General features: G+C 30.3%; 2 protein-coding genes across 2 annotated transcripts in view; both read right to left on the bottom strand.

Moving 5' to 3' along the window:
• Positions 1–7,945, bottom strand: part of LOC120279563 (phospholipase D delta-like) — an 11,513-nt gene extending 3,568 nt beyond the window's left edge. The window contains 5 exon segments of the mRNA XM_039286488.1: positions 2,593–2,788; positions 4,491–4,606; positions 6,774–7,119; positions 7,121–7,206; positions 7,208–7,945. Coding sequence (XP_039142422.1) covers positions 2,593–2,788; positions 4,491–4,606; positions 6,774–7,119; positions 7,121–7,206; positions 7,208–7,765 — 1,302 coding nt within the window. The 5' untranslated portion in view covers positions 7,766–7,945.
• Positions 7,946–11,896: 3,951 nt separating this feature from the next.
• LOC120279552 (hippocampus abundant transcript 1 protein-like) lies at positions 11,897–23,953 on the bottom strand. The gene is given in 20 exon segments (XM_039286476.1): positions 11,897–12,134; positions 12,210–12,280; positions 12,381–12,411; positions 12,413–12,460; positions 12,843–12,884; positions 12,974–13,027; positions 13,366–13,398; positions 13,511–13,588; positions 13,722–13,808; positions 13,893–13,920; positions 14,005–14,040; positions 14,124–14,201; positions 15,170–15,330; positions 15,332–15,400; positions 15,402–15,503; positions 16,399–16,514; positions 19,550–19,661; positions 23,702–23,739; positions 23,742–23,811; positions 23,813–23,953. Coding segments are annotated over 20 exon segments (1,407 nt in total). The 5' UTR covers positions 23,867–23,953; the 3' UTR covers positions 11,897–12,035.
• Positions 23,954–26,494: the final 2,541 nt, after the last annotated feature.

The raw sequence follows: 26,494 nt of genomic DNA, 5'->3' as shown, positions 1-26,494 counted from the left end.
AGGTTTCTTCTGTGGCCAAGTCAAGGATCCCCAATCTAGTGAAAAATTGCGGATGGAGGAAGACTCCAAGGCCTAGTCCCATCCTCATCCTCCCTTTGATATATTAAAGGCATATACATACATATAACTAAAAAATACATAGAAATAACTATTATTCTTAATTTTTTATATGTTTATGTTTAGATTAATAGTAAAATGAAGAGAATGCATAGGGATGCCCCTCTCTATGAGGAATCTAGAAGGGATGAAGATCCCAGAGCAAACAAAGGACCGTCGAGATTGGGGTGGGTTAGGAAGATGGGTCAGGGATTCATGGACAGGTCAGGATAGCAGTCCCCGCTTGCATCCCTGGTTGTCAGGTTTGATTTGCATCTATCATATTAGAATAACTTACAATACCATATCAATTATGTTCATAAATCCAGATCTGAATACATAAGCATGGGTCTGTCTTCTTATGAGATCAAGCAACTAGACAAAATTGGACCGACATAATACGTATATTACTTGAACCAGCACTTCTTACTGCTTCCCTTTACAAATTAGGACAATACAAATAACAACACTCAATGTAAATAAACATAAGAAGGAAAACTAGTTCAAACTTTTAATGATGCTTTAAGTTTGTAGAAGTACAAATCTAAAGGTCTACCACATAGTACCAAATGCACTGTTCTACAACCCAGCATGTCTACATGGTCCTCCGAACGTATAACACACATGTATAATACATATCTATCTATCTAACTATAAATCATTCTTTTGTACAAAGCTATAGAAAATTAATATTAATTAGAAGTGCTATAATCTTCAATAACAAAAAAAAACTTAAGGAAATGTGAAGAAATACTTGAATATTCACTAAAAGATTAAAGAATATCTTGTTGAGATATCTAAATTAATTGGTGAGTATCAGATCTATGCCCCTTAAATGAAGGACAAATGGCATCATTTATAACATTCAACCAATTTGGCAGGTGGCTCATTGTTTGTAATTATCATCTTTTTGAGTAACTCCTAAAGAAAGATAAGATCTCAATATTTCTAGTAGTTAAGCCTAAAATCAACTAGTAGTCTTTTTAAATTGAAATCTACATGACTGCCATTCATTCATGCGTCACTGGTAACTGGCAAGGAAATGATTGGGCAAGCATGGCTTTGCATTTTTTTTTTCAAAGTGGCCCTACAGAGATGATGACGTCCCCAGTGAAAGACGCAGTTAGAAACCGATAACAAAAGGATAATATGCAAAGCAATATGAAATTCAAGATGTACAACAAGACCAAGATTCAAATCATCAACCTTATATGAAATAGCATATAAATACATGTACTTTAATCTAACATAGTAAAAACTAAATGACTGAATACATATTCAGCTGCCTGAATAGAAGATAAATACAAGAGTGTGCAGACCAAACCAGGTCAATTCAATGAGTTTGATACTTTGATTTTGCTTACCATTTTATTTGGTTCAACCTGGGGATCTATCCATAATAAAATTTGATTATTTCTTTCATGAAGGTTTTGAAAAAAAAAAACCATGCCTCACTAATTAACCAATCCATTGTTAATAATTATGGATGTAAATAATACCCACCATTACTGATTGATTATTTAAAATCCTTCTGTATTTTGACATTCAATAGTAAAGCCACTTTGTAGAACCCGTTGGTATTAACAAAAGTAAAATTTGACTTCTGGCTAGGGATTGAAAGACGGTAAGAAAGTGAAATTTTAGAAAGACAATTAAGGGAAGTCTTGTCTACACAATTAAGAGAGGATGGTTAAGATAGATAGCGGCCGTGATTATGGCATAGGTGATGAGCGGACAATTTTGTCAAGAGCATATAATAATTTGATTAAAATATGAATAAAAACTTATAATCAAAGAATGTTCACATGAATATTCCTTATGAAGCATTTCTCATAAAGAAAGGTGTGAAAGGGAATGTTTCATCTAAATAGTCATAACAAAAGAAAGACTTCATCATAAACCCATAGCAGATGACATTCAAAATCCTTTCTCAATATTAAAGAAATACACTAAGTTAAATATGCTCACAATATAGCTAAATACTTGCTACGTCATTATATCTGTTGTGTTCAAATTATTTATAACATAGAATGTTGTTAGTCTAATACTTCTACCTTAAATTTTGATGTTGTACATAAATCAACTAAAATAACTTAAGTCTATTAGATAATCAGCTGATAAGATCAGTCAGTTTGGTAATTAAACATAAACAACCATAACATTGTGATTATGTAAATTTCATAAGGGAATTCGCCAAACCAACCAAAAGCAAAACCCTGCATAAATATGCCAGTCAAACAACATAGTCATCATTATCTATGTCGATTTGATAGTGCAATAAGTGATACTGACAGAATAAAAGCTTCCAACTATAAAAAATATTATGCAAATTTTCAACTCTACTAGAAACATAAAGATATTTATATAAAAATTCTGATTTCAAAAGATTCTTCTGTCTTCATTGGATTTAGTACACACAAGGATATGCAAATAACATGTGCCACTTGAATATTGAGAATGTAAAAAATATCCAAGAAAGTAAGAAATTGTACTCACAGGACATGTGGGGTTGTGAAAATCATTCGAATATATAGTATCAAGTCCATTAAAAAGTGTATGCTTCGGGGTATCATAGCGGCCATCACAAAGGTCAAGTCCTCCAATAAAAGCAGTAATTTTTCTCCTATTTTCATTAGCCTTTGTATCAACTAAAACACATTTCTGATGGTGTGAAAAAGACATTCCCACGACCCGGTCATAATAAATTTTGATCAAAGAGTATGTTCAATCATTTATTAAGAGTGAAAAACTACTGTAAAAGATCATGGTTTTTAATTCACTCACAAAATTCACATGGAACTTTTAAATCATTTCAATCATCCATAAAAATAAGTAAAATGATTTTTCTCATTGGACATTTTTTGAAAGGCACCATGTTAACTAGTTAATTAAACTGAAAAACATCTCCATGATAGCTTGTCTATAATCACAGAATCCAACAAACTCCATAGTTTACTTTATGACAGTTTCCACAATTTAAAAAAAAAAAAAGTTAAAGCGCTAAATCATGAGCTATGCAAGTTCTCTCGAACACATGCATCAGAGGTAAAAATTTTAGCTTTTTGATCAATAAATTCATCAGTCCATTACATCTTTTCCTTCTGATATTAACAAGTCCACCAAAGACACGTGGCACGACTATCGTCGATTTGGCAGCCCAACTTCCACAGTAGAATTGGGCTATTTAATAAACCTTGGAAATTGATATTTATGGAAAAATAAAATAAAAACTGAGCAAAAGTTGCTATAGCAGACTAGCTGTTTGATCATCAAAGCCATGAAGTTGTCTGACTATGAGATCACCTTGTTGATGAACGAATTCATGCATCAACTATCCAGATTTAACATCCTCTCTGCCTATAATAGTCAAGATGGAACATTAAAACACTTTGATGACCTTGTGCAATTCTCACGAAATGCATCCTAGAAATTACTGAAGAATGGGTAACTTAGGGTCAGACTCCAGATACATTGCTGAGTGCTAGAATTTCAGGACAATTAAGTTCTTGGATCAAAAGATAATTAAAGAAATAATTGACAACATTAGGCAACAATTATTCTTATGATAATTAAAAGCAGTCATGGAATTATGTGATTCTCTTCTTCACTTCATATATATTTTTGCTTGCCCTTACTTTCAACTTCCTTCTATACTTTCATGGTTTTATTTCTTATCATACATGATGAAATATTAAGTTGAGTTATCCGCAAAAATTTAGAAAGTGAAGTAAAAGAACATCCATTTGAATCTTTCAATTAATGCAATTGGAGACTTGATTATTCAGAAACAGCCCTTGAAGCCCACCAATTCGATGTGGCAAATTTGAACTGTTATTTCAATGGCATCACTTGGCAAAAGTGCCGCGTCTACTCATTCTCAGATTCCAGCACAGTTCATTACATGAACATGGTTTTTCCAAGTCAAATAAAAGGCATCCTGGCCAGAACCTCAAAAGCAGAATTATTTGAACTCCAAATATGCCTCCGTGGCACCCCTACCACCACTACCACACTCATTCCTTGTTTATGCACAAAATCTTTAGTTGCCAATTTTTCCCCAAGTATTATTCCACAGAGATCTTAATAAGAGAGTCAACCAGATTTTATAGGTACAATGAACTGATACTCAAGGCACCAAAAGCATCTAAACATAATGATTAAAACTTAGCTCCTAATATTCAGAAATATAATGATTGGCAGCACAATTGTGACAATAGAATCAAACTATCATGGATTAGCTTCCAGATTTTGTTACTCACAAGGTGTAATAATTGGTTCAACTGGCCTTAGTAATGACAATTTAATCAATGCATATAAGATATTTTCAGCTAATCTTATTGCATCAAAAAGAAATTAGTTTAACAAAAAAACTCAAGATTGGAAAGAAGCATGCCTGTTGCCTGAAAAGGCTGAGCTTGCCACTAGCACAACGGGGTGACAACACACAAACCACAGATGTGTTCTTGAAAAATTTCCTTGTCTCCTCATCATGAGTTTCCATCACTCCTTTCTGTAGAAAATACTTAAATATCAAAACTAAGCACAATTGTAGATTATGTAGATGTCATTTGGGAGAAAAGAAAAGATAGCATCATGTACCAACCAGTATGAATCCTTGCATGCCATGCCTCAATTAACAAAACATAACTCACCATATCCCACTAATTTGAAAAAGAAGATAAAAAACCTAAAACAATACTTTGTTTACATTCCAAACTTCACCATGGTATAATTCAGCTTCCATTCAATACATACATTACTAGAAAGGAATAGTCCATTGAACAGATTCCACTAAACAATACAGTTTTATTCTGTTTCGGGACAAAACAGCATATTAAACATTCACTGAAACAATGACATAATTCAACAGAAAAATACAGCATGAAATCGGCATAAGAAAGATAAATTAGTAGAACATAACTCCATGGCGTCATTGGAAATCATCCAACTTGAGTCCAACCCCATGAGGGTGTCTCGTGAGCGAGTTATCTCCAGACTCCAACCAGAAACTCAAAAATTGTCCTACTAACCCATTTTTAAAAGATTTAGTCCTCCAAATATTTATTTAATAATAAATTTACAAATATATTCATTAATATGAATAAACATATTATCAATTTTAAAAATACAATTTAAAAGTTTAATCTTAAACAGAAATTCTCAATAACCAAAGACCAACTATGGGATGTTTGGGCTAAGGTTAAAATAAGTTGGATTCCAAACTTTAAAGTTTTAATTTGGTTTGAAGATAAAGCATCAAAGTTTTATCCAAATAAAATTTTGATAGTAGTTAATGAGCATATATGTCTAATTAATTAAATTGGGTAAAACGGGTCATTATTATCCTAAGTTATTCTGTAGTTATTGTTTGGTTGAAAAGGTCTTGATAACATCATATGAGGTTATCTAACATTACTCCCCAATCAAACACACTCTATGCGTAAAAATTGTCAGCACAAGCAAGGCAAGCAAACAAGCTAGCTGCTAGCAAGTTACTCGAGTCCAGTCTGGTTTAAGCAAAGGTTTGGATCGAATAAATGCTAAATGAGTCAAGCTCGAGAAAGAATTTTTGACCCAAATCTAATTTCAAGTCAACCTTGAGCATTCATTGGCTTGTTAGAGCTAAGCTAGTAATGACTTAATTTACAGTGCATTATAATATTAAATGCCCGTCCTACAATAAAAGGCAAAAGTGCTTGTGGTGGTGTTAACTTTCTTTTAGTAGCAAGGATCGGAATCTAGATAAAGCACATCTAACTTTTAATTTATTCTATTTTAAGTTTTGAAAAAATAGCAGGCTGATCTTTACCAGAGCATAAGCTCATCACAAGTTTAGACAACTTAAGCTTAAGCCAAGCCAAATAGGATTTAGACCAAAGCATGAGCAAGATTTGTTGACTTGTTTAAACCCCTAGGCGCAAGATTTTCCAATTTGGTTTCAAGCAAACCTCGCACATCAGCAACCCTATATTTTTGTACATTTAAATGTCAATTCTCAAACTAATGCTCCTTCCTCAAACTAATACTTCCATAATATCATGCAATTATTCTTGAGCTAATATTATCAAACCTTTTATTGCTATTCATAACAAAAAATTTGAATGTACAAATTCAGCTTTGTTTGTGATGTGCCAAAAATGTAGATGACCATGCGATTCACAAGTATTTAAAATGTCCAAAATACTCACTTTGCAGATGACTCATAGAATATGAACAAAACAAAGCAATGTTTAGTAACAAGAAGATGAAGGCCACATGATGAATAACAAAATGCAAAAGTAGATGGTTTCCTCTCTTATAAATCTAGGGGTATGCTATAAGGTAGCTACGGGGACAAATTGAGAAATGAATTTCAAGACTGTTATGAGACTTCCAAGTCAAAGCCATGAAAGATTCAGACTATAGATCATATATTATCCCCTCTACGAATAACTAAGAGATTAATACTAGCAATAACTTGAGGATATCATGCATCATATATTCATACTCCAAAAATAGAAAATGAATATTTTTGCATTCAAAAGAAAAACAAGAAAGATGAGTAAACCAGGCAGAAGGACTAGAAAGGCATCAACTTGAAAATATTAATGTGAATTTCTACATAAAAACTTACGCATGCCTTAAAAACAGCAGATATAATATAATAAAGCAACCAAATAAAACCAAAATCCACTTACCGTCTTGAAACAGCCAACCTCACGGGAAGTCCTCTCATCCCAAACCAGCAAGCACACACGAACCTTGTCCTTTGCCTTGCGTTTAAGAAGCTCACCCAATGTGAGCTTCTCAACCTCAGGCAAAGACTCAAGGGGCTCCCTCCTCACAAGTCTCACCTCTGTAAATATGGACCAACCCATGATATAAATCAAGTGTTTCGCCTCCGAGATAGCTTGAAATATATCTTGCCAGCATTTCCCATGCTCAAAATCCATTCCATCCTCGATCCTAATCTTCTCCAGATCCCCATCGTTCACATGAGCATCCTGGTAGAGTGTCACTCTGCAATTTGTTCTAAGAGGAAGTACGCATTCCTAACTCCCTTCTCCTCGGATCTCCAGCGATCCCATTCTGGTACAACGGATTCAATTCCACGGGGAAAAATTGCATTTTTGAGACGGAGCGCCGATTCATGCTTGCGTAACTTCTTAGTAGAGTCTTCAACCTGGAACCAACCATCCACCTTCTCGGACGCGACAGTGGAGGTGGGGATTCGGACAGTCCCAATGAGCTGGGAGCCAAAGACATCGTTGTCCTTAATCTGGAACTCGATGAAATCCGCACAGTGAGCGAGAGGAATCTCAAAGTCCTCGTCCCAGTAGGGGTCCTGGGAGTTGGAGATCACGCGGGTGCGAGCAACGGTGGCGCCAGCGATGGACACGGTGACATAGGGATCACTAGTAATGATCGTGCCATGGCGATGGCGAGGGCGGGGATCAGGGTCAGTGTTAGTGTCGGTGGTGACTTCGCCACTGCGTTTCTGGGACAAAAAGAAGATTGGGGCAAGGAGTGACAAAGCATCGACGGAGGCTCTCGAGAAGTAGTCCATGTTGGGAAGGTCACAGGCTTCGATGATCCAGAGATGGAGATCGCCATGGAGGAGCACGGGGGTTTGTGTTTGGGTTTGGGAGGCCATTGGAGGATGCGAGAGGAGGAGGAGGAGGAGAGACATTAGGGTTTTGTATAGAAGGTGTTAGGGTTCTTTGCTTGGAGATGGAGGTAGAGAGAAGGTGGGAAAGCTTGGAGTTGGAGTTCTCGGCCATGGCGTCCTTTCATGGAAAGGAATCCGTTTTTTTAATTTCGTTTTTCATTCTCTCTGTTTTCTGTTTTTCTGTTTTCTGTAATGAGACTTCAAAGTCAAAAGCCCCAAACTCTACTTGTTTTATTTTAGATTTTTTTTTTTCTTTTGATTATTTTTACTTGCCTATTTAAAAAATTTATAAGATATTTAAAAAAATTTCGAATTTATTTTTTATACTTGATATACTCATGTATCTTCCAATAAATTATATTCAATTACATATTTTATTAAATTATATAGGTATTGTATACCTCTTTATTGTTCGTGTTATTGTGTGCCACTGCTGAACACGTTTTGAACAGTTCATGATGATTGTAGCCGTCAAAGATTATCATCCGACGGATACTATAGACGTCCCTAGATTACTCATCCTCTTTAAAAAATAGGGAAAAGATAATCTAGATAAATCCTAGATTACTGTCCTCTAGGGAATGTTTAATCACAGCCATTAGATCATCATTGAACGGTTTGTTTATTTATATAGGCAATGTATACCTTTTTTTACTGTTTATGTTATTGTGCACCCACGTTTTGAACTATTTATGATGATCGTAGTCATCAGATTACCATCCGAAGGCTACTATAGATGTCCCTAGATTTGAAATCTAGTGACGTTTCTAGATTACTCATCATCTTTTAAGTAAGGATAATATTAAAAAGTTAATATAATTTTTTATAAATTTTAAATTATAAATTAACTTTAATCACTTTTTTTAGTCTATGTAAATTAATTAAAATGGACAAATAAAAATGATTGGGGGAGTACTTTCATTTTAATATCAATTTATAAATTATTTATAATTATGTTCACTCATTTTGTATTTCACCAAAATATTTTTTTCGTTCATATATTTTTGTATGTTTAAATGAAATTATTTGTTATTGTTAATAATCAGAAAGTTTATTAAAATATAGATTTTCATATATCTTGGTGGGGATTAAGATCACATTTTTTTTTTAAAACGCAACAAGACTATATATATCAGGGGTGTACACATGGACTAGGAATTAATTATCCAAACCACGCACTCTCACCTTGTGACACCGGGTTTTAGACAGATGAACTATATCCCACAAGCTAGGGGACTCTTATTAACACAGTGAAACTCAAACTCAAGATCTTTTAAATGTTGCATGCTTGCTTTTCGCAAATGGGGGACAATACTGTTGGCTATGAACCCCAGTGGTGATATTGTATTTTGTGTTATGTGTGTTTTCCTTTGTTTTTAAGATTTTTTTTTTAATTGATCATATTGCATATTTGCTTATTCCCATTAGCGTATTCTCTGCAAACATTACTTTTTTTCATAATGTGGATAAATCATCCAACACATACATCCCAAATCCTTAATTATGTTTTGGAAATGAGTCAAACTCTCATATCTTATCTATTGTTTGATGTGTACCGGATAAGCCATTGGATAGTATTTTGTTATCTTATTTTACGTTTGAAATGGACCAAATAATGATAGTATATGATATGAATTATAAGTAAATAGACGGAATTACCCCTTATAATATACTCATTTGAAAACTCGATAAAAGAAAAATCAAAAATAAATAGATTCTAGGTCACTTCCCCATCATAATCAATTAGAAAAGAAAAAGAAATGTTATGTACGATGACGTAGGGATTGGCATTATATGACATGCCAAGTGGTGACTATGGCAAGAGAGATGATGACGTGGCATGTGGTGACTCATCAAAGGAAAAAGATGACTAGGATGATGATGTGCAAAAAGATGTTATCATGACATTTAATGGAGATCAAGGTGGAGATTTGATTAAGATCTATATTGAAGATTTTATAGATATTTCTCTCAATACAATCATGTGATGATAAACTATTTTTGGAAAGTGCATCTAGACTATATGATCTTTTCTAGAAAGGCAAGTTTTATTTTTGATGTGATTATCTATCCTCGGTAAGATCCGGGGATGATTATTCATATCTTTGATAGAGACTCATTTTTAAAAAAATCTATTTGAAAGAGAGAATATTCTATTATTGCGAGAGTTCAAGATCATAAAGAAGCTATTAGAAGACACTAAGTTAAACTTGGTATGAAGCTATTTGAAGACACAAAAGATTTAGTTTGGTGTGAAGCTATTTGAAGACACAAACTAAATAAGGTAAAAGACATACCAAGGAGATCATCAAGACCATATTTAGCATTACTATGTTGAAGGAAGATTCAAGAGCTATCTATGGTGCGGAACTATTCATGGAGACTAGTCATACGAGGAGATTGATCAAGATTGCATAAGATATGATTAGAGATTTGAAGATCCAAGCATGGATGATTAAATGATCATGCTTAAAAGATATTGAAGGCTAAACTTGGATGAAGACAAGATCAAGTTTAGTAACAATATTTCCATGAGTCAAACGAAGATCATTTTGGAAGACCAAACTTGGGCCAGTTTGGAAAAGGAAGATCGGGAGATCTTCGTGGCTATCTTTTCGTGAGATGGTCACGTGTGCCTCATGGGGCACGTCCCCTCGGGAGAGGGAGACCTTCCCAAGTGACATGAGAAAGGGAAGCAACCGCAGGAGGTGAGGAGCTCGGGTCGAGTCAACCGTTACAAGGCGGATCGAAGGAACCGGAGGTTGAAGGTCGCAGATCCGGTGCATCCGGCTAGAACTCACCATGTTCAAGAGGTGGGCCATGTTGCAATCTGGGTGTTGCAACATCTAACTTTGAAGGTGTCCGAGTTAGGGAAGTCCGCGGAGAATTCTAAAAAGAGGTAACTTTGTAGGACGCTCGATGCGTCTATATAAGACATCCCCGCTCGAAGATTTAGGAGGAGCCAAAGCAGTGAGAGACTTTTCGGTGAGAGTTGAGTGTGTGGCAGTCAGGCAATCTTGAGAGGATATTCTTTGTATTGAGTGAGTAAGTGAGTGTTGTACTCCCTTGCTCTTATACCTTTTTAGTGGAATGTTTCTCGAGCTCAGCCCCCCGTGATATAAGCAGGTTGTGCTGAACCCTGGGTTACCAATTTGCTTTGTCTCCTTTATCTTGTTTTGATTGTGTGTGAGTGTTTATGCTTTGAGTGAGTTTTTAAGTGAACTTAACACTTCACACCCCCACCGGAACTAATATATATATATATATATAATTGTTTGTATATTATATCATTAATTATTTTTTTATTAAATTTAATAAATAATACTAGTATTTGATTATTTTTAAGTAATTGTTTATTAAACAATTTGCATTATTAGTTGAAGTCTATGGCATAAGCACATGAATCTATGCTAAAATATATATAAATTTATCGATTTATTCAATGGTATCTAGTTAATATATAATTTCATAACATATGACATGGCCATGTGTGTCAGCATGTTTGATCACATCAAATGTTACATCATTTATAACTGCCGCATAATAGAGAATAAATTATAATTTTAAAATATATATATATATATATATAGTGCATACTTATCTTTTATACTTTTTAATAAAAAAATTTCATGTAAAAATACAAAAATTCCTATAAAAATTTGGGAATTCTCATAACATTCTAGCAATATCAAACATGTCCTAATTGGAAAAAATTAATTTTGAGGCCCAAATAAACATATATATAATTATGTAAAAACATCTCCTTATGTTTCTTTCACAAAGAAAGATATTATATTGGTTTATGAAGAATGGGGTTAGATATTAGATCATAAAAAGTATGATATCAATAATAACAATTTATTATTAATAAAAAAAATATGTATCAAGTGAAATTCCATAATAATACAATTTGATATATTATGTTAGCCCATCATATATATATATATATATATTTATATGTCATATTATTGAGAAAGAATAGATACTATTTCAGTTAAGAACACATCACAACAAATATTATCATAACAGTCATGAATTTCATTTTTTTTATAAATTTGAAACAACTTGTTGAGAATTACATATTGATGAATATATTATCTAAGAAAACCTTTTAAAAAGCAAATCCTAACCTTTCTAAAATACACTAAGCACTGCTGAATATACATCAATTAATAATATATATAAGTAATTTATACAACAAGGATGATAAAGTTCTATCTATATATTTTCATTTTTCTAGTGCATAACAGTCAAGAAACACAATTAGTGAATTGGCATATTCTTCAGATATTTAGACTTGTGCATGGATAGTATCAACATCAACATGTTTGCTGTACAAAATTGGTTCAGTCATGTCCCTCATCATGATGCTCAATGTAAATGCTGCAAGCTGCATTAAAAATGAAATTAAGTGATAACTATAATAATATTATTATAATGATGTTAAGATGATATCGATACTTACTGTTGAGAATCCGCTGCACATTATACTGAATCCTTTAAAATTGAAAGGTGGATTGTCCGATAAAAATAATACTAAAGAAAGAATAAGATAAAAGATACAGAAAATGCTTAGTTAAAAATAAGAAGAAATAGAGATAAAAAGATTTATTTAAGTTAACTATTAGTAAATTACCGGTTAAAGGAGTGAACACTAATGGGGATAAAAATGCTAGCAACTGATGCAATCCCTGTAATGCACCCTTGAGCCATTCCCTGTAATTGATTAAAGAAGTGTAAGAGAAGGTCAAATCTTTATCATAAAATTGGTTTGCTTTAATTTGTAAATTACATAATACAAGTGTGGCATGAATGTGAGTCAATCAATAAATAAATAAATCATGTATGGTAACTGATATGCATTCAAGGTCTTGCCTCTTGTATCATTAATTTAAGTTCTTGTTCAATCTAATTTATCTCAAGTTTTACAAGACTATGATTGGTATGAGCTTGTAAATAGATTCAAATCAAGGTGAACAAAGACTATAAGAAAAATCACTATAAGATGTCATATAATTTGATAATAGAAAAACAAGTTTAGAAATCACAAATTTGTGGTAATAAACCTCATGTAGTTCATAATTTTTTTAATCATTACCTGCTCATCGGATCCAACCTTTTTTGATACAATACTCCTTATCTATAAAAGAAAGAAATTATTTAAGGGAATAAGACATATACATTAACAAAAAAAATAAATTTCATTTTAACTAATAAATGTATACTCACACAAGGATGTGTAAAAACAGACAAAACTACAAAAGATGAAGCAAGATAAGGAACCTGCAAATAGCATGATGAAAAATTAAACTTCATTAAAAAAATGTTTAGAAAAAAATTTGTTCAATTCAAGCCACAGTTTTATATATGCTTGAATTATAAATGAACTTATAATAACTATAACAAAGTTATTGCTTGCAATTCTAATATATATAATCTTTTATTGCAAGAGAACTAGCAAAATTACAAACACAAACAATTCTAAAGTCTTTCATATAAATAGGTAATAAATATTTATAGAATTTAAAAGCATAGACAAGATATCTTTACCCACTCTTCATCTAAATTAACATGTTTTGAAGTATGATAGTCATGAAAAGCAAGTTCAAGTGAATAATTACCCATGAAGACCATGCAACACTGTAAAGGAAGATCTGAAACAATAAAAAATAAAAAAACATAATTCAAAAAAACTTTGAGGATGAAAAAGGATTAAATTAAAAGTGATAATATAATATAAAAATAAAAAGTTAAAAATGTAATTACATTCGCACATCCTGCTAAGAGACCAATATTTAGTAGCTTTTCCTCTCCTAATGGTGCTAACAGTGGCATTAGAATCAACTGCAGTAAATAAAAATTTCAACTTAAAAAAAGTTTAGTAAAACAAATGATTGTAAATGTAAATGTGAATATTATGATTTCAATGAACTATAAGTATGAAACAAAGTCAATTATCATAAAAATCAAACAACACCTGTGAGATGGCCCCTGCGATCCCGACAATTAACAATAAATCGGCAAATTGATCTTTGTTAAAGTGAAACAGTGCTTTAAGATAGTACTGCAAAAACATTAAGAAGAATTTACAATCAATAATTTTTGTAGGCACAATGTGATACATATCATAAAGATTGATATAAATAACCTCATAAGGGAATGAAATACCTACTCTTCTATATACGGTGAAGATCAATAAGATGTGATAAATATACTGAAGATCGATCACATACTAATTAATATTATATTTCATTCGAAACTTTGGAGAACATCTTATAAAATTCAAATGATTGATCCTATAGCGTGAGACAGTAAAGATTTTATAAGAACAAGTAAGAAACAATAAGCATTTTAGTGAACAAAGTAAGTGAAAAGTTACCAATAGAGAAGCTTTGAATGCCGGGTCTCACCAAGACCGTTAAAGAACACTATAACTGCCGCTCTTGACATGGTTGAGCTACATGGCCATTTACAACCATGTCAGATATATTTCTCAAAAATCCCTAATTTCAAAACAAAGTTCATAAAAACATCAACCTCAGAGAAACATCAAGAAGATTAGTCCTATTCTAATTAATAATGTTTAAAAAAAGATACTAGAAGGAGAAGATTTGAGAGTATTATCAATTCATTTCTCTTTCATTCACTCTACTAAAACCAGAGAAAAAAATTAAGGGGAAAAAACAGGGGAAAAGCAAAAAGAAAAGAAGATGAAATTGAAACCAAATTACTTAATCCTGAAAGTCATTGTCACTTTCAACATCAATGAGTGAATTAATGAAATCTCAATCAATTCAAGGATATAAGAAAACCCACTCAAGATAATATTTAACAATGAGAAATTCATCATTCCTCCATAAATGAATAAATTGATATAATCCCTTGCAATTAAGAGCATAACAAAACCAAAACTAATTAATCCCAACATATCACTAAATCTAACAAAGAAAATGTCGGTCACTGTCAAGAAATTAAATCTTCACCAATTCAAGATTACAAGAGAAACCAAAAACTAGACAGAACACAAAAAAAAAAAGTTTCATCATATCATCAAATGAAACAATGAGAAAATCATCATTTCCACCATGAATGAATGATTTGATGAAATATTTACCAATTCAAGATTACAACAAAACTGAAACTAAACAACTCTAATCTTCTATTAAATCTTTACCATGCATGAATGAACCCTGTACTCAATGAAATCACAAGAAATTTAAAGACACAAGGTTAAAGGTCGAGGGTTCGAATCCTTCTCAACTCAGAGCTTGAGGGTTCATAGCTTATCCACATTTATTACACATATCGTAAAAACTAAATCAAACAATGAGAAATCAAACACTCCATCATTAAAGAATATTAAATGAAAAAAAAAACCGCAAATTCAAGAACACAAGGAAAACCAAAAAATTTAAAAACTCGAACCTGCTCTTGAGAAGATAAATCATATCATTGAGAGAAGGCACATTCCGAAGAGGAGAAAGCTTCGGCGGAGAGCTTGCATCGGCATTAGCCGGACAAGAAGGACAAAGAGGTTGCGAAGACCCATTAATGCTAGTTCCCCTTCGTTTAGTTTCGGTAAGGAAAAACTCTCATGTAGAGAGCTCCAACAATGGCAACAATGGTGGAAAGTTGGAAGGTGGAAGAGGAGGGAGGTGAGGAAGCGAGCGGTGATGGTTCCGGAGACAAAGCCGGCCATTGATACACCAGAGAGCACACCAAATGCTGAAGCTCTACTGCGCTCACTCACTGTGTCTGCCTGTTTTGGCGGGAAAGCTAACTGTTATAACGGTCATGAAACCCTACTAAATATATATGGCAATGTGTAATTACTATTATACCCTTATACAATGTGTAATTACTACAATACCCTTCGTAGGTTGTTTAAAATTTAGTTTCAATTAAAAATGTCAATTAAATTTTATCTTGTAAAATGAGTAATTGTCATTATACCGGCCCTTTGTAAATTAAGTTCTTCATATGTTGCTAGAGATTGGTTTACTAGCTTGAGTCAAGGTCAATTAAGCTTAATTTTTTACATTAATAATATATATAATATATTGTTGATGTATTAAAATATCATATAATTTGTATCATTTATTATATACAACCAACATCGATTTGTAAATAAGCTTTTCATTTTAAACTAAATCAAACTGGATTTGATTTCTCAAAAATATAATGATTTTAAATTTTTTTTTTTGCTTGTTTATAGCTTTATAACGTTATTGCCATATACATCTTTCTATAAGAAATTAAATCATCTAAAAAATATTAAAAAATAAAAATAAAACCAAAGCACCCTAGCTTCATTCACTTGGGAAGGAACAAAAACAAATAAATGAGTAAAGAAAAATATAAAATTTTGAAGTAATTTTTACCTAAAAAAAGTAAATATGCAAACAAAATAAGAAATTTTTCTAAGATTTATAAGCAAATATAATTTTCTAAAAATATATTAACAATTACTCATTTTCTAGAGAGAATACAAGTAATTTTTTATTTAGTTTTGAAGGTTGAAATTCTCATGTTCTCAGTTCTCCCATCATACTTAATTTTTAATTACCCTAATTTTTATGAAGCCATATATATATACATGCAAAATAAATAAATATAAATAAATAAATAAATAAAGTAAATAGAGAGTGAAGTACCGTGTAAGCAAGTGAAAGGGCATTGCATGCTGCCTTCACAGAAAATACCAGTAAACATCTTGACAGCAAAAATATGCATAAAAAGAATATTCTTGATCTATCATAAGCTAATATTGCTGCAACACATGAACAAACACATTAGAAAATTAAATGTTACCCTCTTTTCGTATACTTTGTTTTAAGTGCATCATCAATATATCTTTAATAAAAATGAGTACTAGTAAATTCTATAAATTAATTATAACATATTTATAATATATTTTATAAATAAATAGATCATCGAAATATATTAAAAAGAATGAGAAAATAACAACAGTAACAACACATGTTATGTGGTATAAATATAAAAAGACAAAAGAAAACAAATGAAAAAGCGAGACATTGTGTTGTACGTGAGTTGAGTACATACAAAATCACTTAGCAATAGAATTTATAATAAAAAGTCGGCATAATATAAGAGATGTGTATTTAAAATAATTCTTTATATACCATAATATAAAATTATATATACTAATGTATATGTACATGTGTGTGTATATATAGTATATTACAAAAGAGAGAGGGAATGTAATTTGTATATAATTTTTTTTTAAAAGAAACTTAAGTGTGTATATCCCAATATGTTTTTTTGAAATGTTTACAATACATAAAAAAAAAGTATTTAATGAATATAATTCTTTGAAAAGTAAATTTTGAGTTATATATATAATTTGAATATTTTTATAATAAACAAAAGGAAATAATGAAAGAGATCTCCTTAAATTTGAATTAAATATATGGTGAAATGCTTACAAATGCCAACCACTTTGAAAAGATATGACCCAAGTTTTCTAAAGTTAAAAGATACGTTAACATCACATGAGAAGCATAATTCCACAACTACCCCATTGCTATTTTTTGCCCCTTGTTTCATTACCCCAACAAAAAGTGTCTATTTCCATGCCCTCACTAGTTTGTCCTTTTATCCCATACTTGTGACATGGGCATTTAAGTAAATTGAAAAAATAAAACCCACAAATAAAACCAAAGTAAAAAAAAATTAAATTAAAACATACTGAGTTGAAAAAAAAGGTTGTAGATGTTTTTATTTCATTGCATCTCAGAAGGGTATTTTTGTAAATTAATATAACTACAGAGACCCAAGTAGGGACATAAGTAAATCCCCAATTAACTAAATAAATAAATAAACAATGAGAAAGAGATAATAAGTTTTGATGAATTGATAGCAAAAACAAACAGAACCAAATGAAATAACTGAAAAAATATATTACCGCTTAGCTCACATGGATAACAAAGTTATTTTTGTAAATTGATATTGATTTCTGATTTTATTTTTGTAAATTGATAAAAAAAATAAAATCAGAAATCAAACCCCCCAAAACAGAGACATATAAGATATACAAGTACACTAGCTACATGTATGATTTTTTTTATTGAGAATATTGATACGTAACTCATGTAATTTTGTTATATATATATATATATTTAAAAAAATACATTACCAATTTAATTAAAGACTTAGTATAATCCATATATGATTAGGTTGATATATTAAAAGCAAGTTATGAATACATAAGCATATTACAAAAACTTTTTATCCATAAAACAAGTGTTCCAAAAGATTAAAATTTCCACCGATTTATCCTCAAACTTAAGATTAGTGACAAAAATATTGATAGAGAATAAAGATGAATTGGGATTAATCAAAAAGTTAAAAATCTCTAATTTAGAAGTATTCGAAAACATTAAAACTTTTCACGATTAGTCCTTAAACTAGAATTAGTGAAAATATGCTCAGATGATAAAAGATAAATTTAGGTTAATTTAAATTAAAATTGTTTAAATTAGAAAAACAAATGAATTTGGAATCCAATTTCTAAAGTCTTAATTATTTATCTATTTTTATGCGAAAGAGATATGGAAAATATTCCACCAAATCTTCATTTTTGCAACTTTAGAGGAGGATGTGTAACAAAGAGGAACGAGTGATTTAAAAAGGATTTAAGAAAGTGGAACAAAAGAGTGGTTGTTTACTATAAATAAATGAATAAATAAGTGGAGTAGATGGAATAGGGAAATGAGAAAGAATAAGGGGTGGAGGTGAATCCTTGAATTGATTTCCTTTGTTTTTCCCCTAGAGTGCACCAAATTCATCCAACTACTTTAAAATCATTTTTCAAGGTTTTAAGTGGTAATAAATTGATGATGTAAACATTAACCAACCTCAAGATATCAAAATATCTTTCCTACCTAAACAAATGAGTTAATATTGTTTTTATTCTTAGGTGTCAAAAATGATACTATAACTTTTAAAAAGTATAAAAAGTAATGTTGAACTTGATTTAGATGAAAGACTAGTGAAAATAACAAGTTTGTCAAAACATTAAAAGCATGCATTTGGTCAATGAAATGGATTTCGGTCAATTTCATATGTCACTTTGGTTGGTGCAGTCCAAAGTCTATGGGTTGAAAAAATATGCTAGTCATGTGAATTCAAAGTTAAAACTAAAGTTATCTGACTAATTATAAATAAAAAAACGATTAATTCATGAGTTTGATCACCGACCAAACAGAAAAGATAATATATTTCTATAGGAAATCATTATTTTTACTTTCATATATATATATATATATATATATATATAGATATAGATAGATAGATAGATATATATATATATATATATCGAACATATGTCATCGTGAGCATTCACGAAATACAATGTTCACTGAGGATGTTTATTGATAGTCGTGGATCATATTATTCGTTATTATATATATAAATATTAATAAATTCAATATTTGTGTATACTATTTAACAATGGGTTATCTCTCGAGTATATATAGTTTATATAGTAATATGTAATAATTTACGTTGTAACTTAAAATTTAAAGTTATATAATAAAAATTTTTAATTTGATTAGTTTTGATTTTTGACATAAAAATCATTACCAAATTGAATACATATATACTATATACTTTTATGTTTATTACCCTCAATCAAAACCTACATAATAGCAGAGAAAACAAACCAAGTCCTAGTCGATCAAAAATAACTACAAGTTTTATTTATACTTTAAGATGTTTTACTTTTTATAAATTAAATATGGTATATATTACTTAAAAATATTATATATATATACATATACATACCAAGGGGAATGATTGCAATAGTCATTGGAAGTGTGAGCAAAGCCTTCCTGCCATGCTTGTCGGAGAGATTGCCAATTAAGGGTGTCACAATAAGTGTCCCTAAACCAGTGACCTACATTAATTTCAATTTACTTAGTAATATAACTAAAAAATTCACAAGGACTGGCTTCTCTTCTAATTTTAATGCAATCAAGGAAGTAAATTAAAAAAAAAATATTAATAAAGGGTTTATAAGTAAATTAAGATACATCAATAGTTTTATTCTATATATATACACACTCACAAAAAAAATTATTATTATTATTTATTAAATATAGACAAACTACATATTAGGGGCTATGCATAATTTATCAATGTCATTATCAGTAGAATATAAATATCTTATGTATTGGACATTAATTTAATTTTTTATTAATAAAATTAAAGACACTAGTCTAGATTTTCAAGACGGGATCAAATCAAGTCTTTTCCATCTCAAAGATGGAAATAACTAACATACATTGCTTTGAAGGCACATTAAATTGAAACTTTATCTAGATAAAGAAATCAAAGAAAAGGACGGTGATGACTTAGAAGAAGTGTTCATCATGTCAAACTGAAAAGTTCAGTGTATTCCAGTCCCTTCTTAGAAGCAATGCTCACCGTTGCTTTCCCTAAAGGTCTCTTCTTCCCTTTTCATGCATTGGATTCTTAATGCAAAAGCATCAAAGTGAACTCAATGATATATATATTTATATATATTATCAAGGATACAATGGTAAAACAACACTCTCTACGTGAACAACAGTCATAACAATATCTCCAAATGAATGATACTTATTTTTATGCAATGATGACCATAACCTTTATGTAAGAGATAAACATGCCCTGAGATTTAAACTTGTCTTTTAAATAAAATGTGAGACCCTATACAAAGAAACATACACTCGGTACTAATAAAATTGAAAAACTAATTTAAATTTTCAAACTGGCTTGAGTCGTGGTCATTTTGAGAAATAGGTGAGTAGTAGACTTCACTTTGAGCACATTAAATTAAAAGTTCATCCAAATAAAGAAATAAAAAAGGACAGTGATGACTTCAAAACAAGGGTTCATCATGCCATCAAAAACTCAATAGTATTCTAGTCCCTTCTTAGGCAATGCTCACCACTATGTTTCCTAAAGGCCCTCTTCTTCTTTCATGCATTGGATCTTAATGCAAAGCATCAAAAGTGAACTCTAATGATATATATATTTATATATATTATCAAAGGATACAATGGTAAAACAACCTCTTCGTGAACAACAAAGTCTAACAATATCTCAATAATGATACTTTATTTTATGCAATGTACCATAACTGTTATAAGAGATAAACATGTACGAGATTTAAACTTGTCTTTTCAAATAAAATGTAGAGCGATCCCTATACAAGAGCATAAACCTCGAGTTTTTAATAATAAAAATTGAAAACTAATTTAAATTTTCAAATGGCTTTGAGTCGTGGTTTTCTATTTTGAAATTAGAAATAGGTAGAGTATATACTTCACTTTGAAGGCACATTAAATTAAAAGTTCATCTAAATAAAGAAATAAAAAAAGGATGGTGATGACTTAAAAACAAGGGTTCATCATGCCACACTAAAAAGCTCAATGTATTCTAGTCCCTTCTTAGAAGCAATGCTCACCATTTCTTTCCCTAAAGGCCCCTCTTCTTTCTTTCATGCATTGGATTCTTAATGCAAAAGCATCAAAGTGAACTCAATGATATATATATATATATATATATATAGTATATATATATATGAAGGGTAAAATGGTAAAAGAACTTTATCTATGAAAAGGCAATTCATTACAATATCTCAATCCATTTATAGTGGGATCATGATACTTATCTTCATGCAATGTGACTAAAGCACTGTTATTTTTTTTTAATAAAATAAATGTATTGGTATATATAATTTGTAGTGACCCACATGCACCACATTCTTGACATAATTCTTTTATATAAAATATAGAAAATTATAATGATTTAATTGCCTTTTTGTAACTTTTTAAGATCTCTATTGTAATCTGTGTTTTTATATTTAAATCTCAAATCTAATTCCACATTCATTATGGTGTTTTCTAATCTTAACTTCTCTAGATTAGCATGTAGAAAAATAAATTAATAATATTCTATTAAATACTTCCAAATCACCTATATTACTAAAACACATTTTTATTATTTCATAGTGTATCAAAAGCATAAAAATAAACTTTATTACTCTATGTGAGCACTTAATAAATAATAATATAGTCTTGAATTTAACTAATTGATAATATTATTAGTCCATAATATCATTTTTTCTCATGAACTTAATTTTTTTACTTCAATAAAGTCCAATATAAAATACTATGCCAAATAACATGAACTAACAATATTTATTTTTCTACAAATTTAAGTTTTTAGGTTAAAGAAAAATATAAAAATGTTTATAAAAAAATTGTAATATTTTCACACACACACACACACATATATATATATACATTTTTAAAAAATAAAGCATCACATAAAGTCAAATACTAGGAATTACAACAGTACAAAGATGGAGCGTGCTTGTCTTCCACCACGTCAATGTTAAACATGAACGTGGGGTACACCACACTACAATGCTTTAAAAAAAATAATAATAATTTTTAAAGGTTTAATTTAATTTAATTTTTCATTTTATTTTCAAGATGCAAATAATTCCTCTGAAAAAAGAAAAAAGGGCAAAAGCAAGTGGGCCAATAAAGCCTTGCATCCAAAGAACAAGTATCTTGGTGTTTTATTCTTTGCCTGCATGCCCTTGTAAATCTCATAATTCCATAAATATATATATATATATATATATATATATATATATATATTTATTAAGCTAGGAAAATTTGTAATTACTTGAATACCCATATGAAACTTATGCAAAACAGTTGATTTTAGAAGGGTAGATAGGTAATTGTGAATTTTAATAATAGACTCATAATAAATGGTATTTGTATATTTCTAAAAAAGTTAAGGGGGTATAGTATAAAAAAGCCTAAGTGGTAACTATATTATTATACCTTTATAACTGTTAACTGCCAAAATAATCTCTAGGGTTTATTATAAGGGTATTTTAGTAATTAGGTGAATTAGAGTGCACTAACAATAAAGTTTATAATAATATAAACAAGAAAACAAGGATACCAACTTTTGACTGAATATGATATAAATGCAAGGAAAGTTACAATAAGCACTTACTGAAAATATTTTCTTTCATAAAGCCCCTCAAATTAGTTGATTTTTATTGAGGGAGTATTATGGAATAAAATTGTTTGGAGGGACTAAAAGTAAATTTCTTATTTGCTTCCCGAAATAGAAAAAATAAATAAATGTAATATCTGTTGAAGATTAAGAATGGATTAACAAAATTAATTAATTTTATTCTAAAAAAAAAATCATTATTCCTCTTTCATTTAAAACAGAAACTTTCAAAAAAAAAATTGATGTTCCAAACTACTTCTCTCAAAAAATATATATAATATTTTTTTAATGTTGTAAACTAAATATATTTTATTAAAAAAATTAATAAAACAACATTTTAAACTATTCGCACCAGTCCCTTGGAAGTGGGTGACTACTAAAGGTCGAATCCCTTTCAGTGAAAAAAACGTATGACAATATTTAAAAATCCACACAAAACTTTTTACATGTGTTTTATCTATTTTATAAAAAAATAATATATATATATATATATATATATATATATATATATATATATATATATATATTTGGAAGAACATTAGTCAAAAAGTTGGAATAACATTATCCAGTTGGAAGAACAAGGGTAGTGTTGTAAATTAGTTTATAATTAAGAAGTGTATGCAAAAGAAAAGAATTAAATGAATGTAAATATGTTTTGCTAGAAATCAACTCTCTGAAGAAAAGAGTAGAAGATGAACAGTGTTATTTCTCTTCATATATATATATATATATATGTATGTATGTTTGAATTAATTGAAAAAGAAACTATATGCAGAGAAACATAGACAAAGAGGAGAACTAATATCTTCAAACAGTTGAACAAGGTGTAATCATATATAAATATAGAATATATATATATATATATTTATATGATCAGAGAGAAGATATAATTGAAGAGTAATTACTTACAGCTTGTTGGAAACCAGAAAGATAGATAGCAAGAGGCATTCATCCTTGCCAGGACAAAGAGCTTCCATTGCTACATCAATGATAGCAGGTATCACAATTGATCCTGATAAGTTGAACAAGAAAAACACAAGCAAAGAGATGCCACATCCCTGCTAAGTCCTTCATCTCTCTCTCTCTCTCTCTCTCTCTCTCTCTCTCTCTCTCTCTTCTTTATCTCTTGCTCTCTTGCTCTCTATATAACTTCCAAAGAAGACTAGATATTTCTCTTAATTAAAAAGATTAATGAAAAAGAAGGCCAAATATTTCTCTTAATTAAGATTAATGAAAAAGAAGGCTAAATATTTCACTTAATTAAAAAGTAATGAAAGGTAGGTATCTATGTTAATGGTTTGTGTTGCTTTTGTGTTTGTGTTTGTGTGTGTGTATATGAGGGTTGTGACTTGTGAGTCACAAAGCATGCAACCCTTTTGTGATTGTGAATAGTGACACCCCCACTCTTCCTCCATTCATTTAATTGCCAAGTCATGGTACATGAGGACAAAGGTAACCATTACTTTTTAAGAAAGTGTGTATGAGAGTGGAGTGGAGTGTTAGTGTGTGTTTGTAGAGTGTTGGAGTTCTGTTTAGGGTGGAATTTCAATTATAAATATTTAATAAACCGGATTAAAGATGCTTGACTTTAGCCATGGCAGTTGTTTGAGTTCCTTAAGCAAATAATTTATGATTTGAATATTTGTATTTGAAAAAACACTAATTAAAAAAAGTATTAATTTTTAGGGCTTTCAGTCTTTCAGTATCATCCTTATGGTTTCCTGAAAATTTATAAAAAAAAAAACTTGAATTGAATTAATAGGCTATACATAAATGGTATAATCCTCTAAATAAAAACTTACCTTTTTAGCCACTTTCTTTAAATTATAATTTTTAGTCCATTTATTATTAAGCGGGTCATGTGAGCCTCTCCTCAATGCTTTGCTTAGATTATGGTTTTGGAGGTTTTGTACGGTATGGTTTTGAACTAAACCATGCTTGGATCCATAGTTATAAATAAGGTATGCTTTAATGGGGGTAAAATGAAGGTTTCAAAACTTCCATTTAACTCTCATTTTTTAACCCTCCACATTGAAGGTTGAGAGGGTTTTGCAAAATTATGGACCAAAATATCCTTATAGGTTTTTAATATTTACTATTATGACCTATCATCCACCATCCACTGTCACCAGTCACTGGTGATCCACCGCCACCGGCCACTAGTGATCTACTGCCAATAAAGCAATAACCACCGGCAACCTACTAGCGATCATCGGCACCAACCATCACCCACTTGACGACTCATTACCATCGACAACCTACGGGCTACCACTAATCTCTAATGACGCATCACATGATAAAATTCTTTGTTTTCATTTAAGATTCTAAATGGTATTTTCATAATATTATATATAAATGTACCCCTCAGTACCTTCAAACCAAGCACTACGTACATTGTTTTATAACATACTTTATGAAACCATCTTTAAACCTCATCCAAGAAAAGCATAAAGGGTTTAAGGTTAGGGTTTAAAGTTTAGGGGATTAACATAGTAAAATTAAAATAGTATAATATAGAGATTAAGATGTTACAATTTAAAGTAGAATGACTAAAAAGGTGTATTTAAAAAAGTAGAGAGACTGTACATGAAATTATACATGTATTTTATAATTGAATATAACTAAACTAATAAAATAATTGATATAGATATTTTATTATACATCTATTTTAATACTCATGTTAAAAGTAAAAAACAAATAAATCTAATATGGTTGTAGAATATTATTATTTTTTAAAAATTATTAGATATGATTGAAAATAATATTTTAACATTAAATAAAAATATTTAAAAATTTTAAAATAATTTAGTCTAGTAATTAAATCGTACATAAGTACATTTCAATCAGTCGAGAAAAAAAAAAAATCCATTTTGGACGTAAGCGCCACGTAACCCATTAAAAATATTCCTTTTTTTTGTTGATTTAGTGGTTGGTGGAAAACAATTGTTATAGATGTTCTCTTATCCTTTAAAAGATTTTTGTTTGATTAAAGGAGCTACTAAATAAAAGAAAATGAAGATGAAGACATTCAAACCGTAGAAAACAAAACCCTAACAGTAGCTAGCTTCCATGAATAATTAAAGAAGAAGAAGACCTTTATAAAAAAAAGGGACCATGTTTTTGAAGGTGTTGCTTAGAAGGATTATTCTTCACCTCACCCTCTTCTCAACTCACTATCTTATCTCTCTCTATATGTTGGCACTTCAACAAAGGTGGTAACTAGTAAACACTGTGAATGGATGGTGACCATGTTTGTGAAGTTGCTTGCACGTTTAAGTGCATTGTCTTTGGGTGCACTACTTGCCATGCTATTAACTATATAAATTACATGGATAGCTTCCTTAGAAAACCCTAATAATTTATATGCTTACCTCTATTGAGAAAACAAACATTTTCCTATGTCCTGTCATAGTGTTTGGATATTTTAACAACAAGAAGACAAAGATGTAGAGCTCAGAGGTCAATCATTTTTTTTTTCGCTAATTAAGGTGTATAACTCTGTCACCTTAACTAATGTTATTAGAAAAAATTAATCCCTCAACATCTCACTTGATAAAAAAAAAAGTTATTATCTTTCTAGTTTGAGAAGCGGTTTTAATTATTATGATTATAGATCAATTTGTTTTTCTTATGAAAAAAATTTAATAAATATGATAAATTAACATGACTGCATTAAGGAATCTACAACAGTTGTTTGTATCA

Source organism: Dioscorea cayenensis, chromosome 2 (genome assembly GCF_009730915.1).
Source record: "Dioscorea cayenensis subsp. rotundata cultivar TDr96_F1 chromosome 2, TDr96_F1_v2_PseudoChromosome.rev07_lg8_w22 25.fasta, whole genome shotgun sequence".
Lineage (NCBI taxonomy): Eukaryota > Viridiplantae > Streptophyta > Magnoliopsida > Dioscoreales > Dioscoreaceae > Dioscorea > Dioscorea cayenensis.
Note: the sequence above shows the minus strand (reverse complement) of the source record. Positions and strands in the feature narration are given on the sequence as shown.